General features: G+C 39.9%; 1 protein-coding gene across 3 annotated transcripts; it reads left to right on the forward strand.

Annotated features, from left to right (window-relative positions):
- Positions 1–694: 694 nt before the first annotated feature.
- Positions 695–17,206, forward strand: ube2ia (ubiquitin-conjugating enzyme E2Ia). Of its 3 annotated transcripts, none has more exons than XM_072676424.1 (7): positions 695–846; positions 2,275–2,373; positions 7,095–7,178; positions 7,308–7,380; positions 7,477–7,586; positions 15,950–16,029; positions 16,142–17,206. In XM_072676424.1, exons 2-7 carry the CDS (start codon positions 2,308–2,310, stop codon positions 16,200–16,202), a joined length of 474 nt encoding a protein of 157 aa, XP_072532525.1. In that variant the 5' UTR covers positions 695–846; positions 2,275–2,307; the 3' UTR covers positions 16,203–17,206. The 3 variants fall into 3 exon arrangements, with proteins under 3 accessions (XP_072532525.1, XP_072532526.1, XP_072532524.1); XM_072676425.1 differs by having other exon boundaries at positions 714–803; XM_072676423.1 differs by lacking the exon at positions 695–846 and adding an exon at positions 876–1,378.
- Positions 17,207–17,434: the final 228 nt, after the last annotated feature.

The following is a 17,434-nucleotide window of genomic DNA, read 5'->3' on the forward strand; positions in this document are numbered from 1 at the left end:
CACATCGCCTTATAGCTTAAAACAGCACAACATTTTAATAATAAAATAATAAACACAATAATACTAAGTGTAGGATCATTATATACTGTAAAAATAAATAATCCAATATTTTATTTAGATAATATTTAAGAAATATATAAATAAGACTTTTAAAATCACATTCAAGATTTTAGTAGTTTAGTAGCAGCAAATATTACAGTATTATAAAAATCTCTTGCGCTTTACTACATTTACTGCGACTGGGTAGTTTGTAGTTCTGCAGTTCGCGACTTCTGGGATTTGTAGTTCTTTAAGCGCACTGTAGCTTTAACACGCAGCTGCCCAGTAAAACGCCTGCCGTTAAACAAAACAGGCAGAGGAAAGCAGATGTTAGTTTCACATTATGAACGTAGTATATCTTCTACGATGTCGGTATATTCGTGCTGTGGCTTGATTTGGCGGTATTTGGCCAAAAACACATCGTTCTTCTCTTCGACGATGAGTCCAACAGCCGCCTTGGCTTATATTTATATGTTGTTATTAGCTAGCTAGCTATACGTTTATTAAGCGATTACCTTAATGCGTGCTTCATTATTTTTTGAGCCACACGTGGTATTAAAGCCGTATTAAGGATATTTGCATCAGCTGTTGTCAATGTAGGCATGCCCGACCGAATCCAATAGAAGCCAGGTTTTAATCAGGCACTCATTTCGCCCCTCGCTGGTCCTCTTTATTCAGTGTTTTTACAGGAGGGAAACTTCGCTCTCCGGCTAGTTAGCGAGAAATTGTTGAGTTTGATTCCCCGTAGCCCCGAAAACAGCCAGGTATTGGCGAGAAAAGACTCCAGACATTTTTATCTAATCAAGGGTGAGTGTGAAACGGGGCTAAAACGGGCGAAAAGCGTGAGGAAAGCGCCCTTCAGCGGAGGCGAGCGCCGCTGTTTTTGTTCGCGCTGCAGTGCCGCTAGCCTCGGCTAACCGTGGCCGCGCTGCTGTGTTAGCGCCTCTCCGCCTCTACAAACTGCACATTTCTGATGTCTGGCGGCTTCATCCAACAAACAAGGGTCTTATTGACTGATTATCGGCGTCGTATCGCGATACAAGGGCGTATTTCAGCCGTCCGATGCTGTTAAGTGGAAAAGTGCGCAGTGAGCCGCGGGTTTTGCGCCAGGTGACGGTGGTGGATGGAGCTGCTAGCTGGGGGTTTGCGCCAGTTGGGAGGAAAGTGGACGAAACGAGCAGGAGTTTATAGTTGCGCAGAGTTTTTCGTGTAGACTGAGCAATTCGGCGAGCTTGGCTATTTATTTATATATTTATTTATATATTATTATTAATATATAAAATCTAAGTGGAGGTCAATGGGAAGCGCAGCTCCTCCACTGGGCTGTTCAGGTGGAGAGGTGAGGGGCAGTCACAGACCCCAGGGAAAGGCAGTAGGGCAGCTTATTGTAATGTGATCAATACTGTTCACGTGATCTGCAGTAATGCCTTTCTCTGCATATTGACCATAATATTGTCAATATTAAAAGAATTCTGACCCACTGATTTCCTTACAGATTCATTAGTTATTTAGCTGTGGTTAATTGGGTGTAGTGCTGTAAAGTTGGGATAAGTCACTGTGTTAAGTGCAGGATACTAGTTTTATTGATTAAATGATTAATTATCTTTGAATTATTATTTTTTTTTGTTTACCTTCAATAATTATAAGTAGTCTATTAGGAAATTTATTTGAATATAGCTGTTTTTGCTGTGTTTCTGATCTTGTATGTGTGTGTGTATATATATAATATATGCATGCAATACATATCCACACTATTTATTTATTTATTTTATATATATATATATATATATATAATATATGCATGCAATACATATCCACACTATTTATTTATTTATTTTTTAATATATATATATATATATATATATAATAAATATATGCATGCAATACATATCCACACTCTTTATTTATTTTAGTTTTATATATATATATATATATATATATATATATATATATATATATATATATATATATATTATAATGTATATATGTATAAATAAATAAATGAATGTGTGGATATGTATGTGTATACATGTGTGTAGGCTAATCTGATTTAAAAGCTCAATTAAATTAAATAGTTTATTCAATATTTGTAGCTGTTTGTCTTCACATATAGCTTTTATTTGCTGGAATTGTAAGTGTTTATGTGTATGTATGTATTTATTTAATTTATTTATTTATTTTATTTTATTTTTAAATATTTGTTTGCGTCACCCTCTCGCCCATCCTTTTCCCCAGGTTTGCCTCCATCATTTTAAGGAACCTGAAGTCATGTCTGGTATAGCGTTAAGTCGTCTCGCACAAGAACGAAAGGCTTGGCGGAAAGACCATCCTTTTGTAAGTATAAGGAGCTTGTTTCCACAGCTATGTAAACGTAGAAGTTTGACATTTCTAAAAAAAAATAATAAATAAATAAATAAAATGATGATGATGATGATAATAATAATAATAATAATAATAATAATAATAATAATAACACATCAGTTCGATTAGAACAGGTTTCAGGCCCTTAAATATTCTTTAAATCAGGATTAGAAAGTTGTTTATGAATTTGATGCCACATACAAAACCTTTTACTTTAAAATTTATGCTACAATAGATAATAAATAAATGTTATCTGATGTAATCAGTGTAATTCTTTAATTTGTCAGCCAGAAGTTATTGGATTCACTTTAACATTTTAGATCAAACTACAGAAAATGAGACGGTCCCGTCTGTTTTTGTGTGTGTTTTTTCTCCCCCTGCGTCATGTCGTCTATTGATCATGCATTTAGATCTTTTAAAAATAACTCTTCATAGTCTAATAACTCCACCCAAAACTCTACAAAACAAAAGTGAACCGCATGGGATAACACAAACCACACAAATTAAATGTTAAAGTTCTGTCCCTGGACAAATGTTTGTGGACACCCCTTCTAAAGAATGCATTCATCTACTGTAAGTTGCACACATTGCTTACTCAGATGTGCATGCATGCATACTCAGCTTGTCTAGGCCCTGTAGAGAAGTACTGCCAATTGAATAGGTCTCTCTGGAGCAGATCAATAAACATGAGCCTATCTGCACCATGCTGCCTAATAATGCCAGGCGTGGGCTATAGAGGGGTATAAAGCCCCCCAGCATTAAGCTTAGGAGCAGTGGATAAACTGTGCTCTCTGAATGATGGATGGTGGTGCTCCATGCAGTACCTTTGGGATGAGTTGGGGATGATCCTCACAGCAATGCTCCTCCAAAGTCTAGTAGAAAGTCTTCTTCTCCAACAAAAGCAGGTTTCTCTTTTTAATACCCTTGATTTCCGATGAAGCCGTGAATCCGCAGGTGTCCCAACAGTGCGTCATTCAAATGCAATATAGTGAAACTGCTCAAACATCAGAAACCGTGGAAGGTTAATGTTTAGGGTTTTCAGTGCATGGTTTGTGAGGCTCAATTTGGGAACCGTGTCGCTTGTTCATGTAAACAAAACCTGGGTCAGGCTTTAGGCTCGTTCCAAAGCATCGGACTTGTGACCAAAACCTCTTTCTAGTTTCTAGATCCCCCTAAAGGCTGACTGGATGTCCATCACACACAGACTCCTACATATGACCTTTTAATCATTATTTTTTAAAAATCATGGTTACAGTTCGCCTTTCGGAGGGTGTTGTGGTTAGCATCAGAGCTTTGAGAACAAGCAGTAACCGGTTTAGGCTTCAGAGAAATTCTACAGTACAGCCAAACACTGCTGGGCTGCTTCTCTGGGTGCAGCAGTAGAAACTAATAGGAGGACAATTGTGCAAAGATGTAAACAAGGCCAGGTCAGAAGACGGAGGCTTACAGTGATTTACAGCTCATGTGTTTAGTGTGTATTAAAAGAAGCTGCATGTTGTAGTGTTCAATCAGCTCCACCTCCCATATAGGAGCACTGTGTAGTTCTGTAACTCCAGACTGTCTCCATCTGTTTCTCTGCAGGCTCTGTTATCAGCCTCAATGCTCAGGACCCCACAGGACAGACCACCACAGAGCAGACTGTAGTATTGGGGTTGGTGGGTCAGTCATTCTCAGCACTGCAGTGACCCTGACTGACATGGTGGTGGTGTGAGTGTGTTAGTAGTATGTGTTGCGCTGCTGCTGCTGGTACGAGTAGTGGATCAGACACAGCAGTGCTGCTGGAGTGCTTAAACACTGTATCTGTCCAATCACTGTCCACTCTCTATTAGACACTCCTGCCTAGCTGGTCCTCCTACAGGACGCTTTTCGGGTTGGCGGTCTATTCTCGGTCCACTACTCGTACCACTCGTACTCCCCATCAGCAATGTCACTGCAGTGCTGAGAATTACTGACCCACCACCCCAATACTACAGCCTGATCTGTGGTGGTCAGTCCTGTGGGGTCCTGAGCATTGAGGAACAGGGTGAAAGGAGGTTAACTAATGGTGTGTGTGTGTGTGTGTGTATAGCAGAAATGATTAGTATAGACTTCCAATGAAAATGCAGCATGTATACAGTCCAGTGGTTTGATGCGATTAAAGAAGCCTAAACCTAAATTGGATCCTGAAGCAAAAAGCTGGAAGAGCTGTGGGGCCTTTAGGTATGCGTTCTCATTTTGCTCAGTGGTTGTACGGCAAAGTGTAAACAGACTTCTAAAGCTTTTGTTTACATCAGCTCTTCTTTTGAAGGAGCCTTTGATTCTGTTTATAATCAAAGCTTCAAAAGCAGTGTTGCCGACTGCTAACCATGGGCGTCTAGTTGAAAAGGAGGCCAGCGTACGCTCATCTAAAATGTGCTAGGGTTTGTTTTTTTTTGTTTTGTGTAAATATATAAAAGCAACACCATAGAAGAACCTTTTTATATTTTAATTATTTTTTTGTTAATATTCTGAAAGTGCTTCTTATTTATTGTTTTTATACAGCCCAATTTGGACCAGATTTAGTTTTAAGAGGGGAATTTACTTTGATTTCTATAAATATTTGACGGATTCACACGGGTAGAAAGTCTCAGCATAAATGACTGGGATGGGAATGGCTACTTGACACCCTATCATCGCTTCCATAAAACATAACCCATCTTATAACCCACTTACAGTAAAATTGACATTTTGGCGTAACAATTTGCAGCTACATGTTCAGCACACGTATGTAGTCTGTAGGCTACACCAACAGTGACTTATCTAAAGCTGCCAGCAGCGTCAGGTCTCTGAGCAGTACTTTGGTGGCCTTCTGGATTGGACTGAGGTTTGCCACAGACTCAAACCACCGAAGTATCTGTGCCGTGCCTCCTCGAGCGCCTCTGTACTGGAGGAAAGCCGCACATAGGATATGTCAATATTTACCCACATGTTGATTTTGCATGGGATTCATATAACCTGAGGTTAAAATGGCTCATTTTCAGACAGTGAAGGGCCCCATCCATTAACATGGTGCAGTCAGACAACACTAAAATCAGACACAGTATATTATCCCACCTCCTATGAGACTCTGTGTGAAACTAGTCCAGTCCCAATTGGTTTTAAGTGTGAAGAATCTTTACATTATAATAAATCCATTGTTCCTATATTAATAATACTTATTTTAAAAAAGCTTCTTCAGTTTTGTAGTGTTTTACAAAGTGGGGGTGTTTTTGTGCCGAAGCTTTTAATAATTTTAAAGAAGTGAATGTAATGGTTTTGCTTGCGTAAAGGTTCTTCACTTGTCTTTGTATAAACATGCTTCTTTATTAAAAACATAGTTCTTCTATGGCTTTGCTCAAAGATGCATTTGTGGCACTTAATTTATTATATAAGACTTTCTACAATATTTTATTTTTTTTATTCAAGAGTGAATTTTTATGCCACTTTAAAAATTAAGGTGCTACAAAGGAATCTTCCATAAAGTTTTTTTTTTTTTTTTTTTTTTTTTTTTTAAGTAGTAAAACCTTTTATTAAAAAAGTGGATGTAAAGATTTTGAACTTTTGGTTTAAAACCAAGTGAATCTTTAGCCTCACTTTATTAAGAGTGAAAAGTTTATACTTAAAAATAAGGCTGAGGGAAGATGAAAGAACCACTTTTGGTTCCAAAGAACTGTATTTGTTAAAGAGGTGAGGGGTGAGAAGAAGTTTAAACAGAGTTATTTTTACTATTTTAAAGGTTATCCTCCCTCATCTTTTACCAACATGTTATGGAACAAAAAGTAATTCTTCTATGTCATCACTCGAAGAACCCTTTGGTACCCTTTAGCACCTTTTTATTATTTAGGGGTGTGCCTCAAATTATTTTCCACTTCTGATGTAAGTACAGTTGCAGAGCTGCAGTTCAGTTGTACGCCAATGCATTAAAGAGAAGGCGGTACGCCCCAATATATATACAGATCACTGCTTTATACCTCCACCCACTACATTTCCACTCGAGCACAAGTTTCTCTTGGCGAGGAAAGACAGGTTAAGGCGTTGGGGGCAAATGTGCCATATCCTTTTAATGAAGCTGATAAAATTTAGATTAAATTTAACTACCACAAACAAAAACTGATCTGGGGGAGGAGTATGTTTAAGAATAAACACTGATAATAACACTCCTACAGAAAGTAGAGGTGGTGGTTCTCAATCACTGTGTTCATCATTAGAACATCTCCAAAGTTCTCCTCTCTCATGGAGTCTAGCATTATTTAGAGTTCTCCTCAGATCAACACCTGGTTTGGTGGTAAATCAGGGCTTAATGATGGTAAATCAGGTGAGCTGCTGCTGCTGCTGCTGCTGCTGATGGAGTTGAACACATCCTCCACGCTGTGCTGGCTGGACTGGGGGAGTGGGTGGGTGGTGGATGGTGTCCAGGAGAAATCTGGAGGAACCGAGCTCTGTTCTTCAGACTAGCTCACCAACAAGATCTCACTACTTTCTTTCTTCAGAATGAGAAGCTCTTGTTTCTCCTTTTTACTGGATTTATGCTCACCTGCTTTATCTGTTCTAATGAGATCTGGAGCTTCTACAGGACCAAACAGTCCTTCCTACGCAGTAAAAGCATGGCCTGTTGTTTATTTGGACTCCCACCAGCAGTAGGGTGTAACCTTGATCCACTCAATGCTTGTTGTATTAAGGCCTGGTCTCTCTTGCAGGGTTTTGTAGCTGTGCCGACCAAAAACCCTGATGGAACCATGAACCTGATGAATTGGGAGTGTGCCATCCCTGGAAAAAAAGGGGTGAGTATCTACGATCAGGGTGTATTTATGGGTTTGTTTGTTTTTTTTCTTTGACCATATGAACGGAGCTGTTTTTGACATTTCTATGGAAATTTCTATTTTTAACTCTGTTGCACCCCTCACGTTCAGACGCCCTGGGAGGGAGGCTTGTTTAAACTGCGAATGCTCTTCAAGGACGACTATCCTTCTTCCCCACCAAAGTGTAAGTCAAGACTTCTACGATGTTGCTGCCTTCTATTCTGTCTTACAGTAAAAGCAACTGACTCTTGTTTTATCCCTAATCTATTGCTTTCATCAGGTAAATTTGAGCCTCCCCTGTTCCATCCCAATGTATATCCGTCTGGCACCGTGTGCCTATCGATTTTAGAGGAAGACAAAGACTGGAGGCCGGCTATTACAATCAAGCAAGTAAGCAGAAAAGACTGGATTCCTGCTTATTTCACCCCAATGCATTATTAGTTGTTGCTGATGGCGTTTGCTGTCTGTTGACGGAAGGGAAGTGCAGGGACGAAAATAGACAGTTTACCAACTTTCCAGTTTCACAGGAACACAAATCTTATGATGAACTTCAGTGTTCTCGCGCTACTGGGTCATTGGAGTTTGTTTAGTGGGGCTAAATATAGGTTCAAGTATGTATGCATACTTGATGCCTGTTAAAGGTAAGTGATTTTCATGAAAGGAATTTGAGAATTCGAGACTAGTTTTGCCAGCTTTTCTCTTTGTGAGTTCTTGCTTGCATGTTAACTTGGTGCAAGTAAGGCAGCGTGAATTTGGTGTATAAATGGAGGGAATTACGTAACAAGCCTTGAAGATGAACTTCACTTTAATGCAGTATCCTATATGAATGTCTATTAAAACATTTACAGTAGAGCTGCCAAAAATATGAATACGTCAGGGAACCTTCTGTTAAAATGCTCTAAATAGTTTCCGTTCCTGTTTTTAAATTAAGCATTATTCTAGATGTGGTAACTGGGAAATACTGTGCTTATGATTTAATAACTGTATCTGGCTCTGTGTGAATTAGCCTGAAGTCAATGATTGGAATAACAGCTATGCTATATGGAGCATGTTGGGACACGCCTCTTAATCACTGAATTTGGGTGTTTGATTCAGTCCTTTTGCCACAGGTGTATAAAATCAAGCCCCTAGTCCTGCAGTCTGCCTTTCTTACACACATCAGTGAAAGAATGGGAGGTTCTGAAGAGCTCACTGAACTCCAGCGTGGTTCTGTATGTAATAGGAGACACCGCTGCACCAACAAGAAGTCAGCTGGTGAAATTTTCCAATTTTCCTTCCTCAGTCAGCTGTGAGTGGTATTATTGAACAGTGGCAGCGTTTAGGAGCCATAGCAGAGTGTGGTCGTCGGGTGCTGAGGAGCCTGTTGCGTAAATGGCCAACGCTCTTCTGATTCAATAACTGCAGGGTTCCAAACCTCCTTTTATGTTAACATAGCACAAAAAATGGTCACTGGGAGTTTTATGGCCTGGGTGTAAATGCAGACAAGTATGGGTTTGGCAAAAGGCTGAAGAAGGTTACCTGCCTGACTGTGTGCTGGCTGTAAAGTTTGGTTGAGGAGGGATAATGCTGTGGGCTTGATCTACAAAAGTTTGCCTTTAGGCAGTTTGTCTGCTAAAGCATCAATATTCCCCTTCACTGGAACTAAAGACCTTTTAGAACAACTGTACACTTCCAACTTTGTGGAAGCAGTTTGGAGAACACCCTTTTCTGTTCCAGCACAAAGCAAACTCCTTAAAGGCATGCTTGATGGAGATTGGTGGAGTTTGGTGTAGGAAGAACTTGACTGGCCTGCACAGACCCCTGACCTCAACCCCACTGGACACCTTTGGGATGAATTAGAACTGGGATCGTGAGCCATGCCCTCTTGTCCGTTATGGTTTGACCTCACAAATGCTCTTCTGGATGAATGGGCCAAAACGTCCCACAGACGCGCTCCAAAATCTCTCCAAAAGAACTGCAAAGCTTAGAGTTTACAATGGAAGGTCATCAAAGCTCCTGTAGCTGTCCCAATACCTTTGTCCATATAGTGTAGGAAAAAAAATCAACCAAGAGCAGATGACTCCTTTTCAGCATTCTGTTTGACTTGATCTGAAACCCAAACTCTGGTACGTTTTCTAATGTATTTCCCCCTCATGCAAATAAGGTGAAGGTGAAAATTACGTATTGCAAACTGAAACCTAAAAAATGTGCTCGAAACTAGAGTTGGAAAATTGATCACAAATAACTATTACAGCCAGATACATTCATGTGCTGAATCGCTTGAAATAGCAGAATCAAATTTATTTCTTTATTTTGATCATTTATTTATTTTCCAATTGGCATTCTCGCAGCATTTTTACAGTAACCCAATGAGTACTAGAACAAGAGATCATCAAAAACCTGATGACCCCCAGTGAGCAATCCAGAAGTGTAACTGCGGCAAGGGGGAAAAACTCCCTCAGGGCTGGAGGAAGAACCCTTGGGAGGAACCAACCCTCAAGGGGGACCGACCCGTCCTCCTCTGATCTGAACTACATAGGAATTGACTAAAAAGGTCCCTGTAGCTCCACAAGACTGTTGCGGTTTGGACTGTAGTTGCAAAACCCGGATTGTGAGGACTGGCCTTTACGGGGAGCCGTGGAAATGGATGCATTTGCCTTTGTGAAGCGTTCAGTGTAGTATGTTGACTTTGTCCCAAGTGGAACCCGACTTGAGAGCCGGTTTTAGAGGAGACATTGCTGTTTGGGCCCACGAATCCCCCAAGTACAGAACTGCAGCATATGAGCTTGTACACGCAGCCGGACGGTGGTCCATGTGCAGATATACAGCAGAACAGTGGCTTATGTGCCAATGCACACAGCAGGACTGCGGCTCAATTATCTGGCTAACAAATCCTGTTTTGTGAAATCCTCCCTCCCCAGGATTGGAGCTGAGTAAACAGTAACATAAATACCTTTAAAATATATTATAAATATAGATTATTATATGACTATTTGTCTTGCATCAAGCAATCACATCACTCCATTGCAATGCTTGCGACGCACCCTCCCAGTGAGGCCTGATTGGGGAGATAATGCGTGGGTTGGGTGTTTTGGCTTATGAGAGTTGAGAAGGGAAAGGGGTAAAATCTGAAAGCCTGAAGTACAGTCGTTAGAAGTAAGTCCACAAACATTTGGACATGTAGTGTGTTTGCGTACTGGTATAGTCTGCCAGCACTCCAGATTCTGCTGGAGTTTCCTGAAGGTCTTTTGCAGCCAATTGAGGGGGGGGGGGTAATTAGCCTTTGCCTAGGTTTGATCTAACAAGCAGATCATCTCAAAGCTTCCTTGGTCTTCCAGATCTCAGCTTGACCTCTACGTCTGATTAACCGCTCTGCTGTGTAAGCTTCAGTTATTTTGAGTGCTATTGCTTGGAGAAACCTATGGCTGTTGATTTTGGTAGGGCTAGGTTTGAGGCGTCAGGATCCTAAAAAGCTCATTAAGGCGCAAGACCCTTGGAAGACGTTAGGAGCTTAAGTTTCGGGGTGCTTAAACCTTTCCAAAGGCCTCCTTTCCTACTTTTTCCTTTTTAAATTGTATAAAACAAACACCTTGCTTAAAGTATTTTTATTTAGTTCTTTTTTTGGAGTTCAGTTCATCTGCTTGTGCAACTACTCACAGCAGGGGGGGGGGGGATAACTCTATTTATTCAACTTTTGGTAAATGGGTTAAATATGTAACGGAAATATAATTAGAATAGCTTTGGCTGATGCAGCTTCTGAGCTGCTGTTTCAGCATGAATCTGTTTGGGCAGAACAGGAGCTGCACACAAGCAGCTGTGCTGGTTACGGTCAGAGTCTTGACTTGCAAAAAATCTCAGCCATTGAAACCAAATTCCCCTAAAAACTGTCCCTAATTTGTTTCTTTGCAGGCACTCTGTGTGAGGTCTACCTCTGTGCCAGATTCCCTCTGTTTCTTAATGATGGATTTTACTTACTTTTCAGTATCCGTCCTCTAACCTGTGCTCTTCAATAGGCTTTTCTGTTGTCAGGAATGCTGATTAACCAGTGGCTGGAACTTCCTGACAGGTGTCAGTCAGGTGTTCGCCATCTTCATTTCGCTAACTGTGCAGCGATGGTTTAAATTAATAACTGTCCTGCATGTGGATATTATTAGTAGTAGTAGTATTTATATATATATATATAATAAAAATAATGCATCATGGCAAATTGCCAAATTTCAGCACTTGCCTAATTGCATAGAGCCACTTGCTGTTAGTCTTGTGTTGCCTCTGCATGCACATGTAAATAGGAACTTCAAACTAAAGCCTCGTATCTCCATGTTGGCAGGTTTTTACTTGACGTTGGTAATCTGGTAGTTTCACAATGAATTGACCAATGAAACGCTCCAAAATGACTTGGAATTTTTTTTTATATATATATATATATATATATATATATATATATATATATATATATATATATATTGTGTGTGTGTGTGTGTGTGTGTGTGTGTATAAATATATTTATTTCCTTTTCCTTCCATTAAAGCTTAAGGGGTTTTCCTTCTGTGAACTTGCTATTTTGGACATACAAGGATTGAGTCAATATAATTGGCCGATATACAGAAAATACATCATTTACAGACTAGTTTATATCCATTTTGTTGACTGTGAGACTACTTGCACCTTACTGCCTGCTGGACCTCTGTTGAATTAGGACAGTCATTTTAAGGGGGGTGAACATTAATGCAGTCATGTTTTACATGTTATCTGTATAGAACTCACTCACTGAAATTAACAAGATTAAATGAGCTAAAACAATTCATTGGGGGGGTGACTGTTTTTATAGGCAATGTTTATGTACCCCTGAAAAGTAAAGACCTTAAACTAGCCTGAAAATGGCTGTAGGATTTTGAACAGATCACAAATTAGACCAAATATAGTCAGACTGAAGACTAGAAACAATTTAAAATATATAAATATATACACTGATTAACAGCAAGATCCTCACAGCGCTTGTGCTGCTGTTTTCCATTATGTACCAGCACTCGGGCCACTGTCCTGCTGCGTGATGGCACATAAGCCATCGTCCCACTGTGTGTACCAGCACTCGGGTGCCCGTCCTGCTGGGTTCAGAAGTTCATGTGTCTGTACTCCTGGTATCAGTGGGCTGAAACAGCGCCGTCTCTGCTACAGCACCTCCTGGGGGAGTTTTCACCTTTTTAATGAAGGTTAAAGTTCTGCGAGCGCTCCCTGTGATGCATTGCTGGGTGCGATGTGAATGTTAACCAGCCTCTGGGACTGTAACACATGATGGGGCTGTGACTGTGTAGTAAGAGTTTGTGAAACCAGAACTGCTCTACATGCAATACTGACCGAATTGCAGCAATGGTTTAACTTGATAACTGTCCTGCATGTGGATTTATTTATTTATTATTTTTTTAATAGTGCGTCATGGCAAATTGCCGAATATCAGCACTTGCCTAATTGTATAGAGCCACTTCCTGTTAGTCCTGTGATGCCTCTGCATGCACACGTGAATAGGAACTTCAAACTAAAGCCTCGTATCTCCATGTTTCCCCATGTGTTTTAGCTTGTTGACGTTGAGAATCGGGCAGTTTTTACATTGTTTCATGATGAATCAACCAATAGAAATGCTCCAAAATGATTTGGAATTACTACTATAATTACTTGGAAATCTTTTTTTCGAAAGTAAAAAGGCTTTAAACTAGCCTGAATGGCTGTAGAAATTTTATAATGGATCAAATATTAGACCAAATATAGTCAGACTGAAGACTAGGCACAATTTAAATCATATAAATATATATACTGATTAACCGCAAGATCCATTATGTACCAGCGCTCAGGCCACTGTCCTGCTGTGTGATGGCACATATATTTATTTTTATTATTAATAATAATTAATAACCATATAATACTAATAACAATTATATATATTTTATTTAATTATTTTAACTTTGACTTTCATGTAAGCTTAAGGGACTTTCCTTCTCCTGTGAAATATAAGGATTGAGTGATGCTGCCAATATACAGACAATGCGTATAATTTACAGACTAGAGTATATCACTGCTTCATATTTGTCTTGTTAGTTTTCTCTATAGTTTCAACCCTGTAGCTTCTTCTGTACACTGTGTAAATGAACCTGGATGAATGGACCAATAGAAATGCAATAGAATTACTTGGAATATCAGAACATTTTTGCCTTCTCCTGTGAAGTCATTATTTTGGAGCTGCATGGATTTTCCTTGAAGATATAAGCAGGTTATATATAAGGTCAATAATATCTACTATGTACATATTGATGACACAAATGTCATACACACGATATAGAGGCAAGTAATATATGCAAGTGTACAGCTGCTGCCGTTTCAGTGATTTTTGGATGTAGCTGTCCCTCCAGCCTTTGGAATAGCTGGGAGATACGGTGGCCGGGTCAGTTTGGACAAGTTTCAAAGACTGTAATAGATTACTGTAAACAGCTTTTATGGGCAGAAGAAATGTCGACCCTGATTAAGGTCAGAGTGTAGGAACCAAACGTCAAGCAGTTTCAGTTGCGTTGCATCCTGTTTATTGTAATGTGTGGAGCCTGTATGCTAGTCTGCTGTCTGTAGAACAGGCACAGAGGGCATTACTGCCGTCTAAGAAACTGAAAGATTGAGGCTAACCAATAAGAAGTAAGCCAGCTGTGGCCACGAACTGTAAATGTTCCTTACTGTAGGAGAACTGGATATGCGTCATGTGAATTGCTAAATCGGTCATCACCTATTACCATGAATGATTGTGCCAGTTTGTGACTATACGATTATTGATTAGGATTAATTGGAAGTTAACGTGTGTCTCACATTATATTACATTACATACACACACACACACACACACACACACACACGTATGTCATTTTTGTAATAAACACCCTGACACATCTTCGTCTGCAGGGCCAGAGCAAGCCAGGGTTCTAGACTAGCAGTCTTATGGCAGCAGTTCATGTCGGCATGTTGTAGTTGAGACGCTAATGTTGGCAACAATAATACTAATAACATTAGTATATGTAATATTACATATAACATTAGTGTCTAGAATATATAATATGGGCTCTTACTACATCTTGCTAAAGCCTGCTGCTAAACCAGTATACCAAGCAGGGTTGTTTTTATTAAATGTCCCTTAGTTTATTTTAAATTTATTGACTGTGTGCTTCCAAGTTGTTTCTTTCTACCTTTTAAATGCTGCAGCAGTTGCGATCAGACGATCCAAATATTTTTGTTTGTCTTGGAAATGTGTTTACAGTCTAAAAACATGCCTTTATTAAATATATATTTTTAAAATATTCAATAGAGAATGTTCCCGTGTTAATCCAGTGAAGGTAGTTTTGCTCATAGTAGTTATGCTTGTAAATATACAAAATATTTTATTTTTAGGAGACTATTAAAATGACTGACCAGTGACTTAAAAGGGTCCAAAAATATTAAGCTTAAATGATTTAGATTAATTTGCACATACTGACTACATCAAACCTTATCAAAACAAAGTAACTAGGTTTATAGGTTTGACTTGGAGAAAGCTTCAGAAGCAGAACTCTGCACCTTCTCAATGAATGACCTTTAAATTAACACAAATAGATTAAAGTGCACGGCCTCCCTCGAACCACAGCATGTAATTATCACTGCACACTGCTAGGTGGCGCACGTCTTGGCACTGCTGGTCTGGAACTGTGACTGATTTTTAGCAGACAAACGATGGCTGCCTTATTGATATTATTTATCTTAAAGGTTTTATTGATGTCTGGTGGAGGACTAAACTCTGGATTCAGATTTTCATGTTTGAATTGGAGAGGATCTGGTATCTTAACTGATTTCTGTGCAGTAGGAGTTGACACACAGCAGTAGGGCTGGGCGATATGGGAAAAATATTATATTACAATATTTAAGTTTTATTTCTTTATTTTTGCGGGGGCAGTACATGATCTACACATGTAATCACAGACTAAACCCATCAGTAGCTACAGATTCTTATAAACTACTATTCAGATCCTCTCCTGTACTGAATACAGTGATTTCTACTCCACATCTGCTGCTCTTCATCTAATGAACCCTTCAGTCTAATTACACTGTTAGTAATGTTAGAAACCTGCAGCTGATCAGAGTTTATTACACTAACTGTCTCCTCCATATGATTAGTAAAGCATATTACCAGAACAATGTATCATGATGCATTAAAATATCGTCACATTGCCCAGCTCTACACAGCAGACCATTAAGCAGAGCCATGCATGTAAATACTTGGTGTTGCTTGGTGTAGAAGCACCTTTCAGAAGATTTTAGTTTCTGGCCTTTTTTGGCTCCCTGCAGCTTTTCAGTTTGAATGTTCGAGCTTTGGGTTGGACTCTCCAATGCAGTTTCTCATGCTCTCTCTAAAGAAGCTTTTAGAAACCCTCCTGTGAAAAAGTAGATCTGGGTCATTGGCTTGGCATAGGATGTCTGATTTCAAGATTGAATCTTTTACACTACTTCTCACTTCCTGTACTTGGGCTTCCTAGATTTCTGACTTTGACTTTTGCCTAATCGGTAAGCCGCACGGTTGGGCTTCTCATCCAGTACGGAACTGTATGCAATATTGACCTTTTTTGTTGTAACTGCATTCAGCTGGCAGTCGTTCTCTTCAGTGTTTAACTTGAATCCTCATTGCTTTGTATGCTGCATCCCTGAAGGGGGCAGCGTGATCTCATGAACGACAGCTCGTCCGATTTGCTCTGAGATCCTTTCTTGTTTTGCAGATCTTGCTAGGAATCCAAGAACTCCTAAACGAGCCAAATATTCAGGACCCCGCACAAGCCGAGGCATATACAATTTACTGGTAAGCAAAGCCAAGTCCAGTTTCTTTGCTCTACAGCGTGATGTACAGTGTAATTATGATTGTTCACTCATTGCCACTTTTTCTGTTTGTTGTTTTTTTTTTCCAACTGCAGCCAAAACAGAGTGGAATATGAGAAAAGGGTCCGAGCACAAGCCAAAAAGTTTTCTCCGTAAGCCTCCAGATTTTGTCGCGATGGAAAGAATGAGTTTTGAAAAGGTCCCTGCAGCCCTCCTCGGCTCTCCCCTCTTAACCCGTGTTCATTTCACACTAATTTCCACCTGAGTTTAAAGAAACCTGAATGTGTTGTGCCATTGTCTGTCCAGTGACACTCATCTAACAAAGCACTCTGTTGGCTCTTAATTTGGCTTTATTTTTATTTTTGAAAGAGGCAGGAGTGTCGCCGTTTGCCCCCCATTGCCCCCCCCCCCCCCCCCCCCCCCACCTTCTCAACAATTGAAGCTAATTCACGGCTCAAGCCCTCGTACCGGGAGTGCCCGACTCCAATCCTGGATGGGTCACAAGTGTGCACGGTTCCACGTCTTCCCTCCTCTAGCCTGCCGGATTCATGAGGGGCTTGATAATTAGCTGATGAAATGACTCTGGCATGTTTGAGCTGGGAAAACGATACTGTGGCTCCTCCATTTGGTCTCCGGGGTTGAGGTTTGAGGACGCGTCGGTACAGACAGACTCAAAAATGATCCATATGCAGCCCTTAGTGCGGTTCTGTTCCGAACAAGAAGGTATGAACATGATTTTCTTCATGTATGAACTTTCTTTTCCTTTCCTTTTCTTTCCTTTGCTTTTATTTTCATTGGTTCAGACTGGCCTCCTTTAGACTCTTCCATGGTTTTAATGACGTATGACTCGCTATTACTTAAATGTCAGTATTTCAACTGCTGTAAAATGATACTTTTATACTTTCTTGATTTTGAATTAGTGTCTCTCTCTAGAACTTTCCATTCCTGGTGCAGGCAGTGTAGACAGCATGTTGTAATATAAAGTATGATAGCATTGTGCTGCCTTGGCCAACTAAATATGTTCTGCGGAAAAAAAAAGGAGAAAAAAAAGGCCTCTGAATCAAAACCGGAAGGCGGGTTAGTGTCGCTGCATCAATCTGTGTTTATATGGTGTTTTTGTTCATGTAAGTGTTTAGAGTAAATAAAAATGTTTATACAAAGCCAGTTCTGGTGGTGTGGATCTCTTCTGCTGAAACCTGAACAAGAGACGTTCAGAATTTACTGACTGTAGAATTATTAAATTCTTATAAATGAGGGGGACGGTGTCTCTTGGGTTTACCTTTCCAGCCCTTCTCTTCCTCCTTGGATGATTTTTACTTGGGGTTGGGGTGTGTACAGGACGTACACAGTATTGCTATTATTTTACACTCATGCTGCAACAATCAAAT

Source organism: Salminus brasiliensis, chromosome 3 (genome assembly GCF_030463535.1).
Source record: "Salminus brasiliensis chromosome 3, fSalBra1.hap2, whole genome shotgun sequence".
Lineage (NCBI taxonomy): Eukaryota > Metazoa > Chordata > Actinopteri > Characiformes > Bryconidae > Salminus > Salminus brasiliensis.